The following is a 21302-nucleotide window of genomic DNA, read 5'->3' as shown; positions in this document are numbered from 1 at the left end:
TTTCCACCAAAGTCTGGGGAAGTATCGAGGAAAACCCAGTATATCCTCAAAAGTTATGAGGGCATGCATATCTGTGTATTAAGCGAAAACACTGGCAAGTAGTTTTGTAGAAGCCTGATCACACATTTCGTGTCTAAGATGCTTCAGTTCTCTTAGAGTTTTTGATAGCAGTTGGAGAGTGTTTGGTTCACCTGGTTATTGAGACACTGCTTCTATTTGTGAGTGTTCTACTCCTTTCAGTTTCAGACTCGCAGTTTTTCAATTCATATATCACTTAGTGTTACTACATACGTTTTCTAATTTCACTACATGTGAATTGATTCAACAACCTTACTAGGTGGTTTGCTTGTATTTACTTTTTATTTAGATTCTGTATTCACACACTGCAAGTTCATCCTAATTTTGACCGAAAATCTTATAATTAAAATTCTCACGTGCATTTAAATGGGTACGGACGATTATTCAGTTTTTTTGCTCCATGAAGGAAGTTATGCAAGATCCTCTGACTACGTATATCGAAAGTGTAATACAGTACTCATTCGTGGTCCAGCAGGTGCCTATGTGGTAAACCCTGGGTCTGTTTGGAATGGCCCTGAGTTGTTATCATCCCTCAAAGCTGCGGGAATTCACGAACCTGAAAAGGACATCAAAGGTGTCATATGTACAGATGGTCATGCTGAACATGTTGGTTGTATGAGTACATTCAGTTGTGCCGACATAATGATTGTTGGATACGACATACAAACGCGAGGCGACAAGTTCTTGGAGCATGATTTTGCTTGTGGAATAACACCGTATGAATTTGATGAAAATGTAAGTTATTGTGGTTTATAGAAATGTTGAACAAGAGAGTAGAAATTTCCCCCTCTTGTTTTAAGATTCGTCCCTTCTGCGTCATCTCCGTAGTTTGTGTTGTGGGTTATCACGTCTAAAAGATATCCATCAATCATCGGTTGTTCACTAGTGGTTTAACATTCAAATTCAGTGTGAACTGATACGAAAGTTTTTCGTCACCTTGTCCGCTGTGCTAGTTAACACCACAGACCACGAATTGTGTTTGTGTTTTGAGTGACATTACGGATAGCAGTTCGTTTCAAACTAAAACGCTCCCAATTCTCATGTTGACTTTGTAGTTTTTCCCTTATTGTCTTTGTCTTGTTAACTTCTACGATGTTTGTTATCGGACTACTATATTGACCTAGTATTTCATGTTTCCTGATTTCCTGGGTTGATCTGACTTGTTTGCGCAATGCCCTATCAGTATGAGCTGTGCTTTAGCAACCATAATCTCACAAACTCGTGACTGCAAATTACAAAAGACAACATTTGACCACGTGATTGCAGCAGATACATGAAGGGTATTCTTCCGACTACTTGATGATATTCACTGTTGTTGATTGCAGTCTAATAATTACGCTTATTTAAGGATGGAAATGCTCATGCTTAAGTACTTACCTGAAGGTTTGTCGATTTTCCTAAATTCTGTTCAGTATTTTCCAGACCAACTACAGAAACATTCATTTCGTCACAATCCCAACAAAATTCGCTACTAGTATGTCATTGTCTAACAATCTAAGGTTATTGCGGTAACTTGGTACTTAGGTGTGACTGCAGTTCAGGGTTAGACGTTATCAGTTTGCAGTCTATAACATTAGTTTTTACATCCTAAAAGGTAGCTGAAATCTGCAGAAACACCGAGACGTGTGCCGTTGTGTTTGTGTAATTGTCTAGTACCCTGTCACTGTTCTGAACAAAACTTGAGAAAACTAACCAGAGTTTAGGCTTGATACCCGGTTCTATAATAAAACTTGAATTATGTTAAACAAATACTTTCTCGTCCTTTTTGTTAGTGTCACGTGGATGTACCTACGTCAGACGATAGGCTTTTTAGTGGTATGAATTTATAAAGGACATGCCAAGTGTAGTTTTTTTACATTGGCTCAAAGTGAAATACCCTGAGACTATAACCGATGATATTCGTCAGGTTTTTCCTTATTCCTTTTTAGTTTGTGAAGTCTACGTGCTTGAACTACTTAAGTGACAGTTTGTCATAACTATACTGATCTACCAGATATACACCTATATACTGTTTTTTTGTAGCTATGATACTATTTAGTGAAATTTGATTTGGACATATTCCTCACAATGTCAAGTGCCCATTTTAAATAGACTAAGTCGTGTTGTTAGTGTACTTGTATTTGTGGAGTAAGATGGTATGATATCCACTTGACACAGATGTACCCGTCACGGTGGCCTGATCACCGTCGGTTCATGGATTCTCAATAGATTCTCTTCAGTCTGTAGATATGATTACCTGGGTGTTTTGCATATGCATCGAAAACTGAAAAGTGTAAACTAGCTATTTGATAATTATATTAGAATCATTTTTGTTGAACGAGATTACTAACTAATATGGCCTGTTCACATGCTGTCTATTTGTAGGGTCAATCTAGGCATGTTCAGTAGGTCGGTTCATTCCTTTAGTATTTCTCTGAATAATGGTATATCAAAATTTACTAATCAATGAAATGGCTTAATTAAATCGCTCTATCAAACAGAGATCACTGATCTTAAAGACCTTTAAAGTCTACTGCTCTCCCTAGGTTTAAAATAGTCTTTACAGCGTTGGACGTCTAATTTTCATCTCTGTTCAGAAGTAGCCAAAAGCCAGTTAAACGGTTACTCGAAATGCGCAATCGTCTCAGTGATTTAAAATTAACATAGAACACTGTTCAATTCTCAATAATAGTTCCACTAACTTATGACGTTTAGGCTCTCAGCGTACTTGATAATTTCTAGTTTTGCCCATCATAATGTCTTGCCTCCGCTTTCCACCACTGCTGTGTGGGTTGTATACCCGTTTACATTCAAGTTGTTTTTTGTCATCCTTTTAAAAACTTAGTGAGATGAAAACAAAGCTAGACGTTGATGATAAATGAAATGAACTCAGGTATTGCCAGCTGTGTGCAGGTAATTGGAGCTTCTGGGTTGTCTAAATAATAAAAGCTCACTTTTCTGAGAAAAACGTACTGTATTTATTTTGGTCTAATTGGTTTGAGAATTCGACATGAAAATATCTACTCGATGTCGTCCACACAACTTTTTTGTGAATTGTTTTTGGTTCTGTAAAGTTGAGTCCTTTCAATTTCAGTCATATCAAACACCAAAAGTCCTTGGGGTAGTGTATTTGCTGTTTCTGGGACACCTTTTGCAGCTATTGCTTTCACTTGTTACTAGGCTGCATAAGTTGGGATGTTTTATATCCATCATAGGAGCGTTACTGTTACTTTTGTACTATGTCGGAATGTTATTGCCATAAATTCCTCTCAATAACTAAAATCATTTCAAATACCCTTTTGTTGTATTTCGGTACTTTTCCCCTTATGTTTGAAAAGTAAAGGTAACTTGGGGACGAGACTTGCTTGTATGACTAAATAGTAACGGGAACTCAGTTATAAATTATACCCGTTTTTACTAGTTACCTTAATTGTTTTGTGTGACTTTAAATCCTCATAGTCCTCCCAACCTAAGATTGATATTGATTACTAGAAACTGTTACTTATAAGTCCACTTTGTTTATTTCATTTGTCAGTTGTCATCATTACTTTTCATCGTTCTAACTAGTGAATGCATAAGATTGAACGTCATATGAAAAATGTATGATGAGTAAATAGATCTACAAAATTATGTTAAAGCATTCTGATGAAGTAGATTTCCTTGCTTATGGTTCCATTACTTGATTGAAATGAAGAGATTCAACTGATAATTTCAGATATCTTTCTGATATTCTTTCCAGTTTTGTGTTATCGGAACTCCTGGTCGGAGAGGTGCACAAGTCAGTTTGGTAGTAAATGGTCGTCTCATAGAGTTAAAGACGGGTGAGTGTCGTGAATCATGTTGTATAGCTGTTACTGGGAACTTGTTTATGGATGTTCAAGATGCTAGTCGTGTAAGCTTTCTTGACATAATGGAAGGGAATCATGGAGAAAGTAACTGTGACAAAGAAAATTTGATCAATATTTGGCGTCAAAGCCGTATGTTAATTTTGGAACGAGCTGATTGGGTAGTTCCTGCTTATGGTCCTCCCTTCAAGGTAAATAAAATTTATTTTCGCAAAATATTGATGTTACAGTATGTTTAAAGCTGCTAATACACAGTTCATATATTTCCAATTTCTTCCCTGTCATGTAACTCATTTACCAGATACTGATCCTTGTAATTGGCTGGTAACCACACATTAAGTTTGAAGTGAAGTCTAGTGATACTAGGCCGTTTCCCGATCGTGGGATTAGGTGGAGCGGGGTTCAAAACAGCGACTCACTGACTGAAAGTCGCACACCTTAATCACTTAGCCACTGCTCTACAAAATACATCCTAGTTTCTATTAGCTATCCTACCTAACAAGTTATTGTAGGGTAATCGATGGTTACCGTATTAATAATTGTAACAATCCTATTCTTCCGCTCATTTGTATCATATCTGTTTAACTTATGTTTCATTAACCTGGTTAAATAGCTACTGAAACTACCTACGAAACTCCAATATTAGTATGAAACTAGTTGATAATTATAGTCATCGTACATCTGTATTGATTTATAGATGCTTCTAAACCTCAGTTGTCAGTAAAATGGTACATTTACCTGTAAGCTGAACTTTTGTCTTCTGAGTGTTGAGTCAAGTACCGCAGTAAGATTTATAAAATCAGTTCCAAAATGACATCTTATTGTGCTTCATCCTTTGTGGACTATAATTAGCTCTGGTAGTCCGATGAAGTTTCCCATACTAATCCGGAAAAGTGAATACTGTTTTCGAATTTAAGTGTGCGCGTTTAAATTATTCCATTTATATTTATGTGAATGGCTACCGAAGTAGTTAAGAAGTAGCGTTGTGGTTTGTATGATAATAATCGCATTAAGTGAGTTGATAAAGAGTAGTGAAGAACATGTCCCAAGAAACCGGACTAAAATAACGACAGTATCATGACGTAAGCATATTAGCAATATATAACACAAACATATTAAGTAAATTGATTTGTTGCATTGTTACTCCGTCTATTCAATCAAACATATGATTATTTTTTGTTTGTTTTCCAGGTTAAACCGGAATATACTTTAACACCATGTGTTGAACTCGCGTAGTGATCTTATCAACTTTATATTTGAATATATTTCTGTCTAGATTTTGAACAAAAAAACAATACATCATTATGGAAGAGATGTTGTCATAAAAATAAATCTAATTTCACTCTCAGTGAAAGTACAAATCTCTTTGGCGGAAAAATAAAACTATTCTTGGACTGTTACATTTCCATTTGTATCAGTAGCAAGTTGTGTTATATAAATGAAGGAATTTTTTCTAGTTTTATTCTTCTTTTTCTTGATATTTGTATGAAGTTTGTGCTACTCGATAACATCTCTGTTCAAGTGTATGTTAACCTGGGATTTTTGTGTTCATTTAAGTATTATAACTGTTTGTTGGGTTGTTTTGCCTAATAACTTCGGTAGGTACTCTTCTTTTGTGTCAAAAAGTCTAAAATCTGTTATGTCTGTTAAGTAAGACTTTTTTTATTAGCCGTCTCACAAAATGTGTAACCATTCAATATTTGTTGATTTGGATAAAGTTACACATTTCTTATAAAAGCTATAGAACATTGTTTCTATGTCTAAGAAAGTCCGTATGTATCTCAGCCCACTACGTTATCTGTAGTAGCGTACTTTCATCTTCACTTCGATTTACATATTAGGTTTTTTAACACTTACAAAATTTAGGAGACACTGTAATCGTCTATGTTTAATTGAAAATTAGTAAAAATCTTTTACCGCTGTTAAAGTACCAGCTTTTCTGTTCTGGTTATTATTGTATAATCAACACTTATAAGACAAAGTAATTGCTTGATGTATAAAGCTGTTCTGTTTCACAGTTACAGGGTTACAAGTTTGAATGAATCTTCGTTTATCACGGTTTAAACAATTGGTTATCGCTAGCCGGTAGTGTAATTCAAGGCCCGAGGTATATGAATATGTATACTTGCTAGATGAGTTGTATCAAAAATGTGTTTTGGAAGACACCAATTTACATTTAGTGAGATGCTTAATGATAAAGAGAATATTACTTTCTTCTTCAGGTTACATTTCTTATATACATCATACTAACTCAGAATAAATAAACAAATAAAACTTTAACCTAATGAAAATCCGACTATCAACACACCAATCATGTCTATCATTAGAGCTAAAATGTTTTTTTTCTGCTTAGCGTTTCTTAGCAAGATTGTTTTCTATGGGTTACGGTTGCTGACCCCATGGACAACCTTACTCCTTTATTCTGGTTGCGATAGGCAGTAACCCTAAATTGGTTCTAGTGAGAGTCTATTATTAAGTTGCACCCAAATGCCCTGGTATGGCTGGGGGTGGGGAGAGTCCTCTCTCCCTCTCGAAATGCCCTCACATGGTCACGCGTACACAGCCACTGTTAGGGAAGTCATATCCACTTCCTTTTCAAGGCGAGGGTGTTGTCTACGAAATTGAGAGGATGAAAAGCAAATGTCCGTTGCTCTGACCGAGCTACTGGACATAAAGGATGCTACCAGGGGAGTTGGAAAATTGCTTTCAAACCATTGGTGCACACGGGCTCCATAAATCTGAGGGAACAAATGGCCTATAAACCTATTGTTGGTCACCGGCTGCCATGAGACTGCATCTCCTAACGTTGCTCCACTGCCTTATGGATTGGACCTCTAGGTCAAAAACACGGGGATCGGCCCCTTGAGGAAACCACCTGCTTCGGCTTGGGTGCCTTGTCACTAACCCAGCCCTCACACAAATTGAGTTATTTGTATAGTGCATATATATTTGGTGTGCTTAAGTGAATAAAAAAACTTACATAATTTAAAATGGATTAAATTTTTTTGCGAAAAGTTTAATGGTTGAGAAAAAAAAGCATAAGTCATTGAGATAAATTCACATCATGACAAATATTTGGTTCAGTCATTCATCTGTAATTATGTATAATCAGAATAAACAAGCCCTTTCATCTGTTGGTGTAGATATGTGTTACTTGTTACATTTGAGTTTAATACTTTGTACGATTTCCTTCACTAAATGATAGAGTATATGCGCTGTTCAGACTGAACCGTGGCAGGTATGGTTAGTAATTTCACAAGATTCTCAATGGTTAGTTACGTAGGCAGTACTACTGTTAGATCTGTTTAGTGTAGACGACTTCAGTGCTTTGGTGCGTTTCTGCTTGTATATCACAGTTTGTTCACTTAAAATAGATTTGGCGAACTATGTTAATAGTTTAAAATATCTGGAAGTACACATTGTGGATTGAAGGCCGCAAACGTCCATCAACCGAAAGTTTATACAATATCTTAGAACTCTGGTACGAACATCATTTAGAACTATTTTTATTAGTATGAATGGAAGTTAGTCAGAGTAGAATATGTTTCCGTATTTTCCCATAAAATAGTATAATATCAATAAGTTTACTTCATATAAAATGATTAAGAATTCCTGTCTTGTAAGATTGTTACTGAACATATGACATGAGTATTTTGTTTGCAATACTAGTTAGTCACAGGGCTATAAGATACCGGAGACGTAGATTCGAAGAAAATCAGAAAATTATAAGCTCTTCCAACTAGTTACTTTTTTGTGCTAGGTTACAATGAATTGAGACTAACCTCACACAGTCATCAAAATGGCGTGCTACAATCGTTTATATTTAGTCCTAAATAAAATTGAATAATAAGTACTGAAAACCTCAACACTCCAACAAGCTTAATTTTCACTTGTCTAATTCTTTTATATGACGTCCTCTTGAATATATACAAGATTTCTATATTGTTTCATGAGTTTATTAATGATACCAATAGTAAGTCTAAGCATGTAGAAAATTATGACATAGTAGGAAAGCGAATAACAGATTTGTCAGTAGTTAGGGATGAGCCAATTAGAATAGAAAAAACTGTTACAAGGCTTTTAGGCAAAACTTAAAAATGAATGACTTTCACTGGTAAGAGCATGTATGATGTAGGAACGAGCTTGAAATTAGCCAAAAAACTTTCAACCAATCAGGAAATAGCTTATGCAGTTGAATGATGAGAAAATAAAAGAACAATATTGCAAAGCATAAGCAAGTTTCACGTAATTATTGGATTTAATGAGGTTTTTCAAAGCTTCTGTCTGTAAATTGAGAAAATGAAGTCATAAATTCGTCGGTATGCATATAGGGCATCCGTATCTATAATCCTCACAAGGATGCAAACGGATCTGTAGGAGTCCTCATATTATCTATGGTTAGGGTTAGATGTTTAGAACCTAAGACTTAAGGTTTAGTTCGGTCAAAATAGTTGGATTTCAGGAACAAGACTTACATGCAAGATAAAAGTCATTCATTTTCGGATTTCGCGCAAACCTTAACGGTTTTCCCGATTTTGATTGACTCTTCCCTATGTTATACTTTTACTCTATACTCTTATCAATATTAATTTACGAAAGACAAAATGTATATCAAAAATTAATGTCCTGAATAAAAGCTTACAATTAAGGAAACATAAAGAATACCTTAAGGCAGTTGATAAGCACACACCAAAAATTCAGATACTGAAGCCTCAAAGAATAGCTTGCCAAGTTCCTCATTTTCACCTGTTTTTCCTATCCTAACAGATTCGTTTGTCCAAAAGACAGTATAAGTCATATCAAACCATAAGCTTCAATTCTAATTAGTTTTTGGTTAATTAAAATTTTTAACTGGGTAGGATGTGTTATATTTTTTGTTATTAGGTGACACCCAGCCGTTTGTTTCAGTATAATAGCCAACTATGCGAGTCATCGAAACTAACTTATCTTATCACCTGTCTTGTAGTCAACACAATTTCCACGATTCACATCCTAAAAATGAAACGAAAGAGATAATGTTTGTTTGGTCTTCAATGTGTGTTTGTAAAACTAAATCTCAAACAGTTAATTCACTCAATCGAAATCATCGTAACCCCCCCTCCCCGATAAAGGCCAAACTTATCTTGTCATGTAAATAATAACCTAGTGAGTACTAGTCAGCTTTAATGAAATGTAAAGTGTTACTCCAGGACTGGCCTGTGTCAACACCTGAACTAAGGATAGGGAGTGAATTAGTCGAACGCGTTGACAACTTATCTTGGAAGTCTGATCAGCCCTAATGGGTTGGTGTCTGACGAAATCTCTGCACAGATTTAAAAAGCTCGTCTGGCTTTTGCCAACTTACGTCACCTATGGCGAAGACAAGATATTCGTCTATCAATTAAAGGACGAGTATACTGCGCAGCAGTTCGCTTTGTTCTACTTCACGGCTGTGAAACATGGCCATTAAGAGTAGAAGATACTCGTAAGTTACTGCTGGGATCACGGGGTAAGTAGTATTGAGGTTAGACACAGGGTATTAGGAAATGATGGTAAATCAGTTGATGAAGTCATGAGTCTTCATCGACTGAGATGGTTGGGCCACGTTTTACGTATGCCTGAACACCGATTACCAGTATTGGGGATGGTTGGAAGAGAGTTAGGGGCGGACAAACCAAAACGTGGCATCGGTTCTTGAACTCATTAACTTCTAATCTGAGCCATGTTGGTAGATGCAGACTACTTGGTTGGGGTCTGCGTGACTATCGTAACCAATGGTTGGGGGCTCTGGGTGACATGGTTCATAATCGATCACAATGACGTAGGTGTGTACACTCTTTGTCTTCCCTTAAACCATGAGAATAAAATTATTTTATACCTTTATTTCTACTAACTAATTCTTTCTTCCTGTATTATATCCTTATACACAATCTCTCTTTTATATATTACTACCATTGAAGTAACGAGTTCTATGAATTCGGTGTTCATCTTGTTGTGTCAATGAGATGTGGCAACTTGAACCGATGCATATGTGTGCCTGGTCCTACGTTGTAGCTGACTGACTTAGATGATTTTTTTGAAATATACTTGCATATTTATGTGTGTTAATAAGTGAAAAATGTTACATTTGTAATGTAAAACAATAGAGTGAGATTTGTATATATGGTAATAGTATGAGATAGTAACTCGAATAAATAATCTAAGTCGGTAAGATAGTAAGTTTTTCTTTTCTATTGAAAACAGTAGGATTAAGTAATCATATGTAAACTTTCAGTTATTCAAATTTCTTTATAGTTGGAAAAGCCTTTTTTGTAATATTTGGATATATATGTCCAAGAACACTTTTACTAATAGATTTCATCTACTTCTTCTGAACTTATCATCTACATAGACTACTTGTTTATATATATATATATATATATATCTTTAAAATATAAACTTTTATATAGTTGAGATCATGAGTCAGTTGAAGCTAGACCACCATGGAAAACCTGGAAGCACTGGACGGCCGTTTCGTCTTATTGTGGGTCTGTTGGGAGATATCAACTCACTGAAGACAATTAGTGAACGGTTGCTCAACTTCGTGGATTGGTTGAAGTTAGACATTAACACTATCGGATGCCGGCTCAGTGGTCTATCGGTTAAGTGCTCTGGCGCGAGACTGGTAGGTTCTGGGTTTGAATCTCGCGAGGCGAGATCGTGGATGCGCACTGCTGAGGAGTCCCACAATAGGACGGAACGGCCGTTCAATGCTTCCAGGTTTTCCGTGGTGGTCTAGCTTCAACTGACTCATGATCTCAACTATATAAAAGTTTATATTTTAAAGATATATATATATATATAATTGCTAAAATCTCCAAAAAAACCCTTCTGATATAAACTTTTACTTTTGTTTTAATCATTACAATAGGCTAATAAATTACATCAACATATCATTCATCAATTTTCATGTAGTTTAAAGAAACCTACATCTAATTTCTATTCCAAATATCTTTATCAATACAAATTAAAAAAACAAAATAAACTATTAACTGCTGCAGCTATTGATGCATGTAATTTGAAGTAAGTTTATTATGTATTTATCTAATTCAATTGTTTCATTATTTTTTCATTGATTCTATTTCTATAATTGTTTAAGTCTACTAGCATTACATATACTTGATATGTCTTGCTAATTGAACTCTATACTCCGATCCTAAGCTAATCTCATAACCCCCAAGCTAAAACTATACAGCAACTTGAACACGAGAGAAAAGGCTCAAAATGTGCGAGAAGCACTTTACTCCAGAGGTTCATTCATGTACAGAAAATATAGGATTTTTATAGTATTTCAGAAGTCCTTGGGTTTTCCTGAAAATTGTAGAATACTACTAAACATAGTATCAGTGTAGTAATCAGCCAATCAGAAACTCTACATGTGACTTTTCACTTTCGTGATGTTTCTAGCAAAACTTCTAGTCAAACGCTGATTGAATAAAATGCTTCTTAACGTTTTCTGAGCCTTTCTTGTCTATTGCGAGAAATTTTCACGATCATTCCAACGATACTCTTCTTATATTTTCAAATTCAATCAGATATTTCATTGTGTAAACTAAATGTGAGTAGTAAGCTTCTAGTGATTAGCACAGAAAGATAATATATATTCAACTTATTAATATATATATATATATATATATATATATATATATACTCGACTTAAGAAAATTAAGAGATTTTCAATCAATGGGATATATCTGTTTATATAGTTGAAATCATAAGTCAATTGTAGCTAGACCACCATGGAAAACCTGGAAGCACTGGACGGCCGTTTCGTCCTACTGTGGGACTCCTCAAAAGTGCTCATCCACGATCCCGCCTCGCGAGATTCAAACCCAGGACCTATAAGTCTCGCGCACGAGAGCTTAACCTCTAGAATCACTGAGCCAGCAACCAACGGTGGTCTAGCTTCAATTGACTCATGATGTCAACTATAAAATTACTAAAATCTCCACAAAAGCCCCTGCTGATATATCCGTTTACTCAGAAAGTCTAGTTAAGTCTTGACCAATAGCATACATTCGTTAGCATTTCTCACTTGTCATTTGGCTTTGACTTGATAGATCTGATTGGTTAAGCGTATCATAGCTTAAGTGGGAATTCTCATTCACATTCAGCCTTAAGTCTTAAGTCGGGTGATACTAACTAACTGTTCAAACCTATGTTAGAAAAATGTTTGCATCTATAACTCGTGATCTAAAGGACAACAAATAGTGAATGTATCTACTTCATTGTAACCGATTCTGAGTCATGTTATCCGATATCCTTAACCATAAATATGAAATGTCATACCTTTGTTTCGTTCTAGTTGGCACACATCAACGAGGTCTATTTTAAATCTTGAAAGGATTACTGGCCCCATGTAGGATAAGGAGAATTAGTGTCACTGGATGTCTCTGTAAAAATTTTATGATCTATACTTATAGTGTAATTTGTCAGTCAACAGTCATTCATTTAGATAATGACTAAAAATATTATAACCTTTTACTGTTCATTGTATATTTGGTATTTAGTTCTTTATCAACAACAGTCTGATCCGATCATATTTCCTGATCTTTGTAATATAGTTAGTAATAATTTAATGGCCCTATATCTGACTCCGATATGATCGTTTCTGATTGCTTGTTATCGAAATATACATCCTGGATATCCTCGTATACTTCATCGACTTAAATCGCGTTGGTGAATAACGGAATTAAATAAGTTGGATACGAAAATGGATTTTTGAATACATATATTTTGTACACTCACTCATCCGGACAGGAAATGAGGGGAATAAAGCGAAGAAAAATGACGCGTGGTGGAGATGGTGTGTAAGCCAACTTCGTTTGGTCAAGCATTAATCAATATTTATAGCCAGATAAAAATAAGTTACAGACATGTGATGAATAGGATAAGAAGTGTACACACACACACGCCCATATAAAAACAGTCAAGGTTGATAAGTGAATAATTAACAAGGTCAAGAAGTCACTCAAGGAGAATGGATAAATTAGCCTGTCCAGAAGCTAAAATAAGGTATATGGGCTTAACATAGTTACCGAAACTACAATAATAATAACAGTAATGGTGAAAATAATCCATAAATTAAACGCCTGATCCATGTTACACAACATCGGTTTATCAGTAGTTAGTTGCTCTGGCTTTTATTTGATAAAAAACTTCCACTCTCCAGCTGCTGGTTATATAGGTGTCGGATTTTTTTATTTGAAGTTATGTGTCCTTCCATCGTGGGACGATCGAACTATTCGGACAGACAAATAACTTTTGCATTGTGATAGTTTTTTTTACCCTAGAAAGAGATTTCAGTAATGCCTTAAAACCGATTTCATTGTTCGATTAAAAAATAACTATATGGTTAGTGAGTAAACTTTATGACAGATAAGTTGTAGTGGTTGTAATCGACTACCAGTTGGACCATTAATTCATGATTGTGCAACAATTTGTTTCATTTTGACATGCCAATTGTTATTTTTACTGTGTACTGACAACAGATATAAATGAACATTCTTTTGTATTCAACTAAGGAGTCTAATCTTTCATAGTGTATTTTAATAATGTTGTTCGTTTTTATTTATTTTGAACAACTGAATCTTATTGTATTGAGTGGTCACTCGAGTCTGATACTGATACATACGTGAACCCGATTGGCTACTTTGATGAGAAAACCAAGAGTGAGTAAGAAGCTACCAAGACATGGCATCAGTCCATGAGTAAACTGACTATTGGACTGAAGTATGCAGGTAGGTGCAGACTGCATGGTTAGGGTCAGTGTGATTATCGTAACTAATAGTTAGAAACAGTGAATGACGGCTCAAAATCGTCCGCGATGGTACGGATCCATCCACTCTATCTTTTTTTAGTTCCTAAGTTTCTAAACCCTTCATAAATCTTTTTACAAATTCACTAATCTATATTTTCTCAAATATTATCTTGGATACTTAGTCTTCTCTCTTGCCATTAATTATTGTTTCTGCCTCTAATACTCTGGGATTTATCTTGACATCTCGTCTCGCAGTCCGAATGTAGTATGGCATTTTGAACTGATGTACACATTTTCCAGATTTTATGTTGGATATGGTTAACTGACTGAATAAGAAGCGAACCCGAATTGAAATGTATTCACAAACTCATATATATCTGTTTCCTTTAGATTATTAAGCCAAATCTTGACCGGTAGCATGAATCCGTTAGCAGCATCTCTCATTTATTATTTGACCTTAAATCAATATATCTAACTGACCCAGGCTATGAGATGCAACAAATATATTTGTGTTATGAATTAGCCTTTTATGAATTGTGACGAAAAGTCATTGAGTGATTGTCAAACTAATGGATAACGTGCACATAATGATTGATAATATGTAATAATACACTATAGCCAAGTGATGGCTGCTTATGCGATTGCATTGTTCCAAACACCTCAGTTAATGAAAATCTACTAAATCGTTAACTTATTTGGCATCTTTATTTAGTACGTAACTCACTCGATGGTTTCAGTATACATGATCAACGCTTCGAGGTCGTTTGTCATCAAATACTAGTTCATATAACGGGATAAAAGGTGACATAATTTCTGGTCAGTTGATTTTCTTATCACTTCTACATAAATTTCGTCCTGCGTGACAGGTGTGAACTCTGGTTAAATGTGACGTTATTTCTGGTCAATATTTTCGTTTCGATCCAACATGAACTCCGTTCAATATAAAAGATGTGAACCCTCGTCAAGGGTGACATTTATATTCCTCGTGTCAGCTCAGGTGAACTACAAGCAGTGTGTGTTTTTTATAGTAACTTGGTGTATTTTTACCTGTATTCCATATTGTTGTATGTAAAATTCTGTGTATAAATGAGTATGTATTTGCTCAAGGACGACTTATATTAGCGACGTGTTTGGGGACGCGATTTTAAAGAGTCAATAAGACTTTATTCGCACCAGTCTTTCGTGTTCTTACTTTGGGTTGCGCGAATTACAATGTTTCCTGATTGTCAAGTATTAGAAATAGGACTGAAAATTCAACAATAGAGACATAGACACAACATTATTGACCTGTGGATATCCTTTAATTTTTAAAACGTTAATAAAAGTAGGATAATAATTTAAAAAAAACTATAATACAGCGGAATTAAGTCGTGTCAAGAATAACACAATGATTATCAATGTCAACTGATGCTAGTCACACAGTACCGTAAATTCGTCCAATTCAAAAGAAAAAAAATATGAATAACTGCGTGCCAAAACCGTTGGTCTAAGTGCGATACGCTCTCCATAAGGCTTTGAAAATCCTGGATTCGACATCCTCTGGACTCGTCAGTTCGCACTTTTAAAACGTTACCACGTTCCAATGTTTGTCACACTAAAGTCAGTCCACCACGTAATCTTTCAGTCGAACAATATCCACAAAGTACGCATCCTAATAATAATAGAAACAATCATTTAAATTTGAAGCCATGTACAAGTGTATGTACTAGTTGATAAGGCAGATTTGTTGCCCGAAAACTAATGATACAGTTTACCAGTTCGAATCTCATTTGATTTGTTTAGACCCCCCAAAAAACAATCAACCAACATTACAAACAGGATTTAATTTTGCGGATCTTAAATTTAAAAAAAAGTTACTAACACAATAACAAGTCAATGAGAATTGGTTTAAATGTTCAATCTTAAATTCAATCTTTTGAAAAATACCATGTAAACATAATGTAGTGCTCTCGTTAGAAAGTTATACTTACTGAATACTATCCTGAAATATAAATTACCTGAATATATATCTGATGAAATGGACTCATCAAACCTACCAGTTTATTCAAGCTGAATGGTAAATAAGAGATACTGATGGGTTCATTCTGCTTTTCAAGGTTTAGATTCATTATCTGAGTTTTATTTATTTATTTAAACACATAAATATTGGTACAAAAAAGCACTAGATAAATATGCGCCTCACAAATCTCATTCGATTTGTGTGAGGGCTGTGATACTGCCCAGGTGCCCAGACTGAAGCAGGTGGTTTTCTTAGGGACCCACACCCCGAGCCTTTCACCTAAAGGTCTAGTCCACAAGGCAGTGGAGCATCGTGAGGAGATGCAGTCCCATGGTAGCCGGTGATGAATGATTGATTCGTACGCCATTTGTTCCTTCAGGATACTGGAGCCCATGTGCACCATTGGTTTGGAATCAGGGTTTTCCAACTCCCCTAGGTGGATCCTCCACATCCACCAACCCGGTTAAAGCACCGGAAATTCGCTTTTCGTCCTCTCACTTTTGTGAAGAACACCCCCGCCACGAGAAGGCAGTGAGTAGGACTTCCCTGTCAGAGGCTATATATTCGCGTGGCCATATGAGAGCATTTCGAGAGGGAGGGCAGACTCTCCACTCTCTCGTCTGTACCAGGGCATTATCTGAGAGAAAGACAGGTACGTTGTTGGTTGGAGATCTGGCTTAATTTTCTTAGGGAAACATGTCTATGTTAAATGGATGAGTTTATGTATATGTTTTAATTCTTGTCAACCAATAAAAGCTTCCTACGTACCCTTAGCATTCTCACTCAAGCAGCTGGTTGGGTTCGCTTATAGGGAATTGTATATATCAGTATCAGATAAGGGCGATTTCCAAACTCAAATTAAAGGATATGACCACAAGTCGATAAGAAAATAATTAGCGTTTTTTTGATACAACCCTAGAATTTGATCCCTTAAAAGAATCATATCTAAGCATTGTGTTACTGTTACTTAAAAGTTATACTTGTTGAATACTATATAAATAAGTACATATTCCTTTTGGTATAATAATTCACTTCAAAGAAAAAATTATAATTTCTAGGTCCAACCAATTCATAAATAAGAATAACCACTTACGGAAGATATTAATAAGCGAATGAATATATTGGACTTATTTGTCTCTCAATTTATTGATGTTATTTTCTTCGGGTTATTTGGAAATTATATGTATGTTTAAGCGAGATAAGACATGTGTTCATGAATTTGTAACTTGTCCATTTCTCAAAATCTTCAGTACGTAAGCGGATCTTGAAGTATTTTTCCGTTCATTATTTGGTAAGTGTGTACTGCATACAAGAGCATAATTTCCACTGAGGATTTTATTTCAAGTTTTAACTTCCACTTTGTTTTTCTTCTTTTATCCGGCAAGTTGGAATGCGCTACAGTAGCATTTTCATGAAAGACATTTGTCAATTGTTTCGGATGATTAAAATGAAATCCTTAGTAAAAATTACACTTTTATATACAGCGCTGATGTTCAAATTAAAAAAAAATCCTCGGAAATACTAGATATTTCACTTTTATTGATCACTGAAGAAAGGATGGTTAGCCTAAATACCGTTTAAGTATAGGAGAGAGTTGAAGGAGAGGTGTTTCCTGATCTTTAGTAATTTTTAGATTTATGTTAATTCGTTTTTAGAATTAGAGTTAAATTACCTAATTTATAAACATATTATTATTATCGGTAAAGAAAACGAAATACTTACATTTTTGTAAATAGAAACTCCAGTTAAGCTTACACAATGGTTTCTTGATTGTAGGTTCAAATTAAAGTATTTTATAATTGAAAGCATGAGTCAATTGAAGCTAGACCACCAAGGAAAACCTGGAAAACTGAACGGCCGTATCGTCCTATTGCGGAACTCCTCAGCAGTGCGTATCCACGATCCCGCCTCACGAGATTCAAACTCAGGACATATCAGTCTCGCACCACATCACTTAACCGATAGACCAATGAGCCGGCATCCGATGGTGTTAAAGTCTAACTTCAACCAATCCACGAAGTTTGAGCAACCGTTCACCAATTGTCTTCAGTGAGTTCCTATCTCACAACAGACGTGGTTGAACTCCATTGGTTACTGCTTCTCACTAAAACTCCAGAAAGTACCTCTTGAAGTCAGTCACTAGTGAGCATACGATTATCCACAAAACCCCTTCTGATAATATATTTTAATTATTAAAATACGTTTACGTAGAGTATGTTAATATATTAAAACTTAAATTGATTAGGTGCCTAATAGTACATCAGTATTTTGTTATCTGATGTGTAATGGCACAAATTATTCAGTGTAAATAATCATGTTTACTAATTTTCTTGAAAACAATAGATATGTACTATGTCACTAATTAAATAAACATTTATATGTATGTTTACTCTAAGGTTATAATACAAAATCCATATGATTTCTCTTTCGGGTCATATTAGCCATTGTATGGTGGTCATAAACAGACTTTCTATACCTTTCGGATATTAGTGATTGCAATGTGTGTTCTTAGAGCATTTCTAACTTTGTACTCATTGTTTCAAACAATTGAATAATATCCTAAAATTGTATTGTATTCCCAGTTACTAATTATTTCAGGAACATAATTAATTGATTCAATTCAGTGACAAAGTACTTAACAGTAGTTCACATGTTATTTTAGGTGTAGTTATACTACGTGCATGCTTAAAACAGTGGTTATTGCGATGTTTGAACATGTAATGTGTTGGTTAAAAGTTGAGTCATTTATCTGTAATGCTTACTGCTCAATAGTATTAGCAAACATCTACTAACATGTTAATTTTCTTAGTATGAGTTTGTAGCTTCCCGTTGTTGTTATTCAGGGCTACAATTGATAAGTCTCTGATGGAGTATATGGATCTTGAGCAGATTACCTAGTTATAACCACTTAGCTACGAGCTCTAATAAACTTGGGTTGTGACCAACAGTGAAATACAAAATGTCCGTTTCGTCCTACTTGGAAATCATCAGCTTTACGTCCATGACGATTCAGACATATATTTTGCAGCAAATAGTAACGCGTTAACCATTGAGTTACTTAGTTCTGATAATTATTAACTTATTCAGTCGGTATGATATTTATGTCACTATTAGTAAGGATTTGAGTTCAGTAGATGACTGATTAAACGTTTGAAGCAAAAGGTACTGTATTTAAGTTCCGATGTAAACATTAACACTGTAATGCGGATATATTCATCTGTTCAATCCCATCCCACTACTAGACACAATTCAACTTGACTAAAAAAATTTATTACTAGGTTGTCGAAATTGCTTGAATTTTATAGAAATCATGAACTGATCTAAGTTAAACTACTATTGAAAGCATTGAACAGTCGTTTCGTTCTAGTATGAAACATCTCAGCAGTGTACAATCACGATTCTGCGTGTGAGAATCAGTTCATGATTCCTATAATAAAAAATAAATAAACTTTCTAAGCAAAGATGGACAGTGGCTAGCAGTGGAATCCATGTCGCGCGTTTCGTCCTATTTTTTGGACTCGTCAGCTGGATGTACCTGCATCACAGAGTTGACGTTCCACTATCCATCTTTGCTTATAATGCTTGTGAATTAAGGCTATATCGAGGCAATACCCACAGTATGCACATATGCCAATAGGAGACTGACAAGTGCCAGTCCTAAACATCAGTGGGAAGATTCAAAAAAACAATACCAAGTGAAATAAACTTTATATTTTAAATTGTTCACTGTAATTTATTATAAATCAAATTGGTGTTGTCCAATTCTAATATTTTTTTTGTTTTAAGACCGGGTGATAATGTATTAGAAATTGGATTTGGACAAGGTGATGGTATTCAATTAGCTGTTGAATATGTTGCACCTATTACAGTTAATCATTGGAAATCTTCACGAATTAAATTTATATTAGAAAATGTTATTTCAACATCAACTATTCAATCGAATAAATTTAAAAATGATGGTCATGTTTATGGTATTGAAATTTCGGAATATATGCTACAAAAAGCTAGTAGGTAAATTTATTTTTTAAATTTCTATATGTATATTATCATTGCGATATTACATAATCAATTAATTTGTACTGATATTAGATACTTATCTATACTTGAATAGTTGAAAACGTGAGTCAATTGAAGTTAGACCACCATGGAAAACCTGGAAGCACTGGACGGCCTTTTCGTCTTATTGTGGGACTCCTCAGCAGTGCGCATCAGCGATCCCGCCTAGCGAGCGAGATTCGAACCCAGGACCTACCAGTCTCGCGCCAGAGCACTTAACCGATAGACTACTGAGCCGGCATCCAACGGTGCTAATTTCTAACTTCAGCCAATCCACGAAGTTTGAGCGACCGTTCACCAATTGTCTTCAGTGAGTTGTTATCTTACTTCACTTATCTATACACTAGGTTATCCGATTTCTTACTGTTATGACTTTATAAAAAATTGGGAGGCCGTATCCAATTTGTTATGATTTTATGTCCCGCTTTTATCACTTGAATTATCCGCCAATCGAAATACTAGTTGTCTAATCTTAATACTGTGCCAAATCAATGGCGTTCGACCAGTATGGGCAGTCTAGTGTCCTCATTGGTACCTTGTCTGCCTAGCCCTTCCAATTGAGTCCAGAACACCAATTAGAGTTTCCTCCATGCGAATCATTTATTTCAATCACACTTGGTTTATATACCAGACAGACAGACCGTATCACATCATAAAATAGAAAATAATATTTGTACAAGATTAAGCCAAATGTGGCTGTGAACGTGGGGTACAATAATCAATAAACTGAATATAATTTAGGGACAGTAATTCGTATAATAATAATCCATAGATGAAAATGATGCTTACAATAAGATGAATATACATAGAATAAATCTAATCACTCAATAGTTAAACAAGAATATATATAGAATAATCGTCCATTAATAGTTCCTAGAAGTCACCTCTACTTACGTCTTCACTAGAATATAACACAGTATGAATTGTTCATTAGCATTACTATATATCATCAGTAATGTTATCTTATACTTAAAAGTCTACTACATATTTGGGTACATAATTTGTTTTGTTCCTATATATATATATATATATATATATATATTGTGTACATTGTGTGAAAGACAAATTGATCATTATTGGATGATGATTCTGCTCGATTACTCAGAAATGCCAACTATTATTTACCGAATCAGTGGTTCGAAAAAATTAAGCAGTCATCGCATGACCTAAGAGTTCTCGGTTCGATTCCTAGATATACAGCTCAGGAGCAGTGGCCCCATATTAGGACGTATTAACTATCTACTGCTTTCTGGTTTTTAATGATTATCTGACTGAGTTTGGTTTGTAATGAAAACTTAAATATTCCGAGAGACATTATTAAAACATTAAAGCTTATAGATCTTACCTTAATACCTGGATACCTCTATTTGAAAAAGGTATATATATTTCTTTGTTACATCTAAAGAGTTGTTAGGCTAGTAAAGTTTGATTTTGGTATTCTATAAATTTCTAATTAGATAACATAAACCTCACTGATTGTATAACATGAAGACAATTCACACTTGACGGAACAAATGATTAAGGTCTAATGCCGTTAGAAATACTGTTAACGCAATCTCAGTCAGTC

General features: G+C 35.0%; 1 protein-coding gene across 1 annotated transcript in view; it reads left to right on the top strand.

Annotated features, from left to right (window-relative positions):
• Positions 1 to 444: 444 nt before the first annotated feature.
• Positions 445 to 21302, top strand: part of Smp_059660 (hypothetical protein) — a gene marked incomplete at both ends in the record, with an annotated part of 22631 nt that continues 1773 nt past the window's right edge. Inside the window, 4 exons of the mRNA XM_018798282.1 lie at positions 445 to 813; positions 3797 to 4093; positions 10792 to 10943; positions 19466 to 19650. Coding sequence (XP_018653239.1) covers positions 445 to 813; positions 3797 to 4093; positions 10792 to 10943; positions 19466 to 19650 — 1003 coding nt within the window. The remainder of the gene's footprint in view (positions 814 to 3796; positions 4094 to 10791; positions 10944 to 19465; positions 19651 to 21302) is intronic.

Source organism: Schistosoma mansoni, chromosome 6 (assembly GCF_000237925.1).
Source record: "Schistosoma mansoni strain Puerto Rico chromosome 6, complete genome".
In the NCBI taxonomy this organism is placed as follows: domain Eukaryota; kingdom Metazoa; phylum Platyhelminthes; class Trematoda; order Strigeidida; family Schistosomatidae; genus Schistosoma; species Schistosoma mansoni.
This window is presented reverse-complemented; position numbering and strand designations above follow the sequence as displayed.